The 8,023-nt window shown below is 40.2% G+C and overlaps 1 protein-coding gene across 1 annotated transcript; it reads right to left on the bottom strand.

Moving 5' to 3' along the window:
• Window positions 1-1,330: 1,330 nt before the first annotated feature.
• On the bottom strand, window positions 1,331-2,499 carry foxb2 (forkhead box B2). The gene has a single exon (XM_034212740.1). The coding sequence runs from the start codon at window positions 2,497-2,499 to the stop codon at window positions 1,540-1,542; it is 960 nt and encodes a 319-aa protein (XP_034068631.1). The 3' UTR covers window positions 1,331-1,539.
• Window positions 2,500-8,023: the final 5,524 nt, after the last annotated feature.

Raw genomic sequence — 8,023 nt, forward strand, 5'->3', positions numbered from 1 at the left:
GGGACATGAGGTTTAATATAAGTACATTTTTAGAGGGCTGGACCTGGTGCTTTGTTTGTGCTGGCTAGAGGAGAAGCTTCAAAGCTTTTAAACAGAGCAAACAAAAGAGAAAAACTTGATCCGATAACCCTGCCTGCTTTTGAAGTTATCAAGCCACTCATATGCATTTTATGAAGATCATCACGGATTAACCCAAATGTTAATTCAAGATGTGATTCATGTCAAGGTGTCGCTGTCATGATGTGGATACTTAATGACTTGTGGAAGACGATAGCTTGACTTTAGTCTCAATATTTATTTGAGTAAAGTTTGTCTCAGGTACTTTCTTTATCTTGAATTTGTCGAATCACATTTCATGTTAAAATGATGAACATTTACTTCATCCTCTTGCTAAATTGTTTAATATATAATGTATATTTCCTCCAACTCATAGTTAGATGTTCAAAAGAGGAACTTTGTTATAGTAAATTCAAAGTCTTAAAAGCTCAAGGGACTTTCATGTTTTGAAAATGAAAAATTACTCCCAGACTTCCCTCTTACCATTATAACTGTATGACCCCTTTGCTGTTGCAGCCTAAGCGTTTACATTTAAATAATAAGTGGTCCTAATTAAATGGTTGTTGTATTTAAAAACTCCTGGTATGAATTAAGGTAAACTTATAAAGTCATCAAATATGAATTTCTGAGAGCAACTGGCTGTGCTGTTATTGTTTAATGTTGTAGACTGTAAAATGATCACAACTAAGTACATACATATACAATAATTAATAAGTGTGTGTTTTAAAATAAAATCTATAACATACTTAACTCTGCAAATTGTTATTGAGTGCATTTGAAATTGTGTGGTTTCTTTGACATCACATTATCTCACCACAATGTATAAAAGAAAGCCCCGTTTAATGAAATACATCTATGTGTGACTGACTTCAATTACGATCCGTGAAAAGTGATCCCCGAAAAACGTGTGGACACTTAATCCAAGTATTTAAATAATTACAACACCAAAAAAGATTTGTTTTTAAGTTCTTTATGAATATTCTCAGATAAATATTGTTATAATACAAGCATTACATGTTCAATTTACTATTAAATAACACACAAAATAAGTGCAACAGGCCTTTAAATAAACAAAACATGAAGAGCTATTTGTCTTCAACCGATCGGCATGCCAGATTAAAATAGAATCAATAGAATAAGAGCAAACGATATATAAACAGAGTTGTTGGCTTGCATTGTAAATCATTTTAGATTGTTGTCTCCTAAATCAAAGACTTCTTTGGGTTCAGCGTCTTTTTTCTGATTGTATTTATCAGTGCCACATTACAGTATGTGGTAAATGCCCTCACAAATTGTGCAAATAAATTATGATTTCAATCAACATGGGTCTAATGAAAAATGCATTTCACAGCACAATGTTACTTAGTTTTTACAACTCTCCCACAGCTGCACCACTGATAGGCCTATTCTGTCTTACTTTATGCAATAACAATGTCCTTCTTGTTTGCGTTACTTTTCAAAAATGACCCGCAAGTTACCCGGTTAGGACAGCAGGAGAGCCGGGTGAAGCGGGTGTCCTTTCCCTTCAAGCAGGTCGCTTTTCTCCATCAGTGAGACCGCTGAGCAAAGCTGGGAAGGGCCACTCTGAAGCCCCGTCAAACTGGGAATGGGTCCCAGGGATGGGGTGGGTTTTATTGGCAGAGGTACGGCGGGAAGGGTTTGCCCGTTGGCATTGTGGTACAGGCCCTTCGCTGACACACTGAAGGGTGCATACTCAGATGATGCGGGGACGTGCACGCCACCCATGGACTCCGACAGCATCCCGACATGCGGCCACATGGAGTTGACCACGCTGCTGAGCTGAGGGGGCACCGGGTACCCCAGGTGATGCATGACAGAGGTGAGGGGGAGCCCGCTGGCCATCACACCCTTGTAGTCCCTTCCTATAATGTTCTCAATGGCGAATGGATGTTTAAACCCGCCGGACTGTGCGCACGTAATGCCCCCATAACCCTGAAAGTGGGGGATTCGACCCACGGTGCTTGCCGGGCCGCCTGTGTGCTCATGATGGCCGGATGCTGTGCCCAGCTTGCTTCCCGGGTGGTGGTGGTGATGGTGAAAGTAATGCATCATCGGGGAGCTCTTGCAGGCCATTTGCTCAGCCCGAAGCACCTTGAAGCGCTTTCGTCTCCTCAGGAAACTGCCGTTCTCAAACATGTCACCGCACTCCGGGTGGAGAGCCCAGAAGCTGCCTTTCCCGGGCTGATCGGGCCGCCGAGGGATCTTGATAAAGCAGTCGTTAAAGGACAGGTTGTGTCGCAGGGAATTCTGCCATCGTTGAGTATTCTCTCGATAATAAGGAAACCGGTCCATGATGAACTTATAAATGTCACTCAGTGGCAGCATCTTTTCGGATGAGTTTTGGATAGCCATCGCTGTCAGTGATATGTAGGAGTATGGAGGCTTCTGGTCGCTGTAAGAGTTCTTCCCAGGACGAGGCATGACTGGATACTGTTTTCTATAAGTTTAAATTGTTAAATAAAACAGCCTTTAAGATATATTTTAAGTGCTATATTTTAAGTAGCTAATTTGACAGTTTTAATTTCAGTCTCCATCTGACGAATCGGATCCAAAGTGCTGTGCCATCCGATAAGAAGCTGGTAAATTGTTGTTATTTCTATACAGTAGCCTCGAGGCCCGCTGATGTCAAGTATGATCCGTGAGAGTCTCCTGCATCCCAGGAAAGTTTCTTATAAAGACTATCTTTCAATTTATGCTTTTGTCGTTGTGCGAATAAATCAGTCTCTGTGCGTAAAAGTTAAGAGGTCCTCTCAGTTTCCTCCCGTCTTCTCTTCCCTTGAAGGATGTGAGGGGCCAGTTTGCTCCGCTGCCAGTGTGCGGTGTGTGCTCCTCTCCTCGTGTGCGATGCTCGCACTCGCCAAACGCCGTTTTTGTAAGACCCCCGCAGGTCGCTTGCTCTATTATCTGTTATCCAGACACTTAGGGGACACGTCAGGGGAGAGCAGAGAGGGGTGTGTGTGTGTGTGTGTGTGTGTGTGTGTGTGTGTGTGTGTGTGTGTGTGTGTGTGTGTGTGTGTGTGTGTGTGTGCGTGCGTGTGTGTGTGCGTGCGTGTGCGTGTGTGTGTGTGTGTGTATGTGTGTGTGTTATGAGAGCGATGAATAAAAATGAGGTGTAGTGGGTGGTTCATTTAAGACGCGTTTGCTTCTAATCTCCTGTTTGCCAATCAACGAGTCCTGCGTATCACTGTGACAGAGAGTAACTGATTTTAACCTAAACTCAATATCTTTCAGCATGTTGCTTAATCTATAGCTACAAGCCTGCCCCTGACCTTTGAAGTCTGTCTACAAAACCTCTCAATTACATTTTCAATTTGAATGGGATCTGCATGTTATGGTGAGAGCTCCTGTGCTTTGCTTAGATTGCTGTGTAATACACATTTGAGAAAGTATATTGTCTATTAATAACGTCAAGATATCTTGTGTTGAGATGTGATTGACATAATGTGGCTTTTAATTGCCACCTTAGCATATGTTACTTGAGGAAATACTTAAAGAAGTGAATATATAAATACAACTTATTTGTTAAATTTGCTCGAATGCACTTTCAGACTTTGCAAACAATAAATCACGTATTCCTTTGCGCACAATCATCAGTGCGCTACTCCTCTGCTCTGAATTACACAAGCGCGCACACACACACACACACACACACACACACACACACACACACACACACAACACACACACACACACACACACACACACACACACACACACAGACAGAGAGAGGGAGGGAGGGGCTGTTGTTGATTAATTGCTGAGAGGGGAGTCCGGCGGCTGTCTGTCTGTTCAAACAGTCTCCGGTGAATCCTACAAGGATGTAAACAAACTTCCTCCCCTGCTCTGAATTCTGTTCAGCGGAGAACAACAAAAGCTGCTCCCCTTCCAGTATATTTTCTTCTCGAGCCAGGTGTCATGACTGGGTCCTTGACGGCTCCTGTCTTCCCTGGTACCCCGGTGGGGCCCCGAATACATTACAATAATTAAGCCTTTCGTGATTTAGCCTCCTAGGAGAGAAGTCCAACAATGTAATTAAGGGCAAGCTTGCTGTTATAGGTATGAATATTCAAAACTGTGTCAATTAATTAGCCGGTGTATCTCTCCCGTTATGCCCCAGTCCTTCAAGCCCACTCAAAAGGTCAACTGTGTCGACGGAGAGCATATTTTAAAGAGATCATGTAATTGTGATGAAAAGCTCTTTTTATTGCCACTTTGCCTGACAAAGAGTGAACATATATTCATAGCTAAATAAAGATAGTCGTTGTTCTGCTTCTGTTTTTCTTTGCATAATTGTTTTCCTGGCGCCTGAAAAATTAGTTTTGAAACTCTGAGGCCCTCAGAGGCCAACGCGGGTAAAAGCATCCTCTTTAAACGCCCGAGAAAGATCAATATTAAATCTGTTTTCACAAAGGGGGCTGTTAAATAGACACCGTGGCTGATCTGCATAACAAAATTAATTAGGTAGTCTATGGCAGTCTTCGCTTGCACCCAACTCCTGGACAAATAACTAGTTGTAAAGCACACCTTCTGGGCATATGGAACATATGCTGGAATTATCCTTAATTGACTAATTACATAAATTACTCATTAAGTTTACAGCACATCAATTATAAAAGATGTATCAATTAATTTTGCATAAATTACAAGCGGCATGCTGCACTAAGAGGGCGGCGGAGGGAATGAGGGTCGCCAGGAGGGGGTCTAATGCAAGGTGGAGCGTTTATATGTGTGTGTGCGTGTGTGAGTGCGTGTGAGTGACGGTCGTCTGTTTGTTTCCTGTCTCTAATAATTATTTGTTCAGCTTAAGGGCAAAGATATTGTTTCTCTGTCTCCCATTCGCAAAGGGAAAGTGTGGGGGTAATGGCAATTATACTAATAATAATAATCTTAAAGACCTCTCTCCAAGTCATAAGGGGCTCATCGTCACGGAGAGAGCAATTAAAATCAATTAGCGAGGAGGCCTATTGTTTTCAATGGAAAATTAAACCAGTTTAGGACTGTGTTGCAGACGCTGTAAGCCTTACTCGTGTAATGGGAAATTATTTAGAGGAAAAATACAACAGTTTCCCCATAAAAGAGCGAGCAAAATGGGCACTAATGGATCAAAGCTGCTGCGTGTCTGCCTGTTGCCTTCAAGAGTTATCTCAGTCAGTAAAGGTAAAACTATCATTATACATCGCAGTGACTTACTTAGTATTCTGCAAATGAAGCTTTCAGTCATGTATTTGGCAACCTCTCTGGCCTCAAACTTCTATAACAACAACAAAACTGTCACTAGAAGAAAATAAATAATTATTAACCAGAAAAATGTTTCATGTTTCTTTCTTTTGAACAACCCCAAGTAACAATTTTACATTGTACACAAGCGTCAGCATTATATTAAAAATAAATATTTGAATGTGCAACATCATTTTTGTCTGCTACAGTAGTAACATATTGTAAACAGTTACAGGGTGGGCAAAATAAGAGAACAATGCAATGAAATCGATATCAATACACCAACCATAAGTAGTTTTTGCTTTAATTTTGACTTTGCCAGAGTGTTCATAAAGCTCTAAACTATTGTTTAGAGACTGTAGTCTGTGGTTCTGTTGCATTGGACTGCTCTGAATTGTTCAATATTCCTTTAACTTCGTTTTTGTCCCTGTTCTTTAAACACTGAGTGTCTATATTTTCATACTGAGGAAGCTGGCTTTCACACAGCACAGCACAGATGTGATTGTGCATAGAATCATTTCAGCTGATTTGAACACTTTTCATATCTAGTTCTTTACTGGACGGGCAGAATAGCGATCCCTAAGTATGAGCTGTAGTTTTTACCATCTGCAGTTGACAATAAAATGTACATTTTGAAAGGCATGTGCACCATCCTTTCCTGTTGGTGATGTAAAAAATACATTGGAGAAGGAATTTTGACATTACCCATTTTGGTAATATATTTTTGCTGGTTTTGTAGTAATTTTGGCCTGAGCACTCTCTCACACACACACATAACCACACACACACACACACACACACACACCCAAAACCAAACAACACGCTACTTTACTAGAATGGATCCAATTACATGAAAGTAAAAGGGGAGAGTGTATACTTTCTCTGACTGTACAAAGTATTTCAATACAAACCTTGAACAATTCACCAAAATTCGTTTTTCAGAGACTTAGACTTTGAGAAACACGTTTTCCCTTCCACACATTTCCTCACTAACTTGTGTATGTATCTTTTAAATTGCTTGTGTTCCCACTGAAGACGTAGCTTGTTAGAAGGATGTGGAACAAGTATCCGTACCTGAACTTATACTGAGGGATCCCTCTCTCATATCCATCTCTAAATTATTTGTATACTGAGGGCCTTTTATCTTATCTCAGCCACAAGGGTAAACGTAAAGCAGATTTACTCGTGTGGATATCCCAAATTGTGTTAAAGTCGATGGAGCTGTGAGGTTTCTTCCACCTCCCTTTTGCTTTCATAAATTGTCAGGGTATTTTTATTAAAGGAGTATCCACTTGACTAAAATAGTCCTGATAATACAGCAATAGACTGAACTCCAAAGGGAACCTTGACATCTTTTCTCTATCCTTTATTTACAGCAACCTTACAATAGGATGGGAATTAGTACAGAAGATCACTTCTCAAAGGAAAACCTTAAACCTTGGTTCCTTATACCTAAATCTTTGGGTGTTTTACTGGAACTATCGACGATGAAAATTTTATTTATAGGTGTGTTAACTGATTTGTCGTGTACTTTTCCCTTTTGCCATCTGCAGTCAGTTACACACTAGATATACACTAAACATACATGCACAACACTAGATATATTATGATAACCAAAAGCTCACCTTTCTGCCAAATGCTTTGACCGATTGTGTGAGGGTTTTATTTGGAAGATTTAGCCGGAAATCATTTTTATGGCTTGCTCTGTTCTAAGAGTACAAAGACCATTTGGCTCACCACATTGGAAGTGCACTAACTCCATTACTGTCAGACCAGAGCATCACTGCCTTTCCCACAAATAGGAAATCACAGCATCTGTTGAGATGCAATGTCGATGAATGTTGTTCTCACCTAAAAGCAATTGACAGTAAAATGAAAAAAAGCAAACACACACACACACACACACACACACACACACACACACACACACAAACACACTCACTCACACACACAAGGTTACTGCTGACTTTTCATTTCTAGACATGCTTGACAAGATATCAATCAGTCATAATTGTATCGTTTTTCCAACGTCAAACAAGTGAATCAGATGACGGTACTGTACATCATTATATGATTGTATAGCTGATATAAATGTATCAATTGAAACTCCTTGAACCAGCATGACTGTGTGAGATGCAGCATTTTGAAACCAACAGTATGCATTCATAATAAAATCATGATACTGCAAGGTAAGGCTGATGTTTCAAGAGAAACATATTCAATATGCACAAGACTAGAGACAAAATCACTTGTAATAGTGATGCAATGTTCGTAATAATAGAGATAAGCATTTTCACTGCTGAATCAGAGTATCGTACTGAATCAGAGGAGTGAGTTTTAATAATTTAACTAAACAATTCAGACACACACTTGATATGCTTTAAGTATTAATGTGTGAACATATTGTAATGTGTTTAGTTTTTAAATGGTTAGCAGTCACTAGTTTCATATCCACTACGTAAAGTACAGCTCAGTTCAAAAACTTGCATGATTTCCTTTTTGTAGTTGAGGCCTACATATCCTACCCAAGTAGAAAGTATACAACTGTATTTGGTGTCCCAGAACCCCAGGTGCCCCTGTGGTGCCATGTTATTATTGAAAGGTTGAACTTGTAGTTTAACCAGCCTACATGTTCTATCTTGCTGGTACTTCAACAACGTTCCTATATCCATTGTAGGTACATTAGTTGAATCATTGTGTTGTGTTCATGTTTGTGTAGTAACCTTTC

The sequence above is a fragment of the Gymnodraco acuticeps genome, unplaced genomic scaffold (assembly GCF_902827175.1).
Source record: "Gymnodraco acuticeps unplaced genomic scaffold, fGymAcu1.1, whole genome shotgun sequence".
Taxonomy (NCBI): domain Eukaryota; kingdom Metazoa; phylum Chordata; class Actinopteri; order Perciformes; family Bathydraconidae; genus Gymnodraco; species Gymnodraco acuticeps.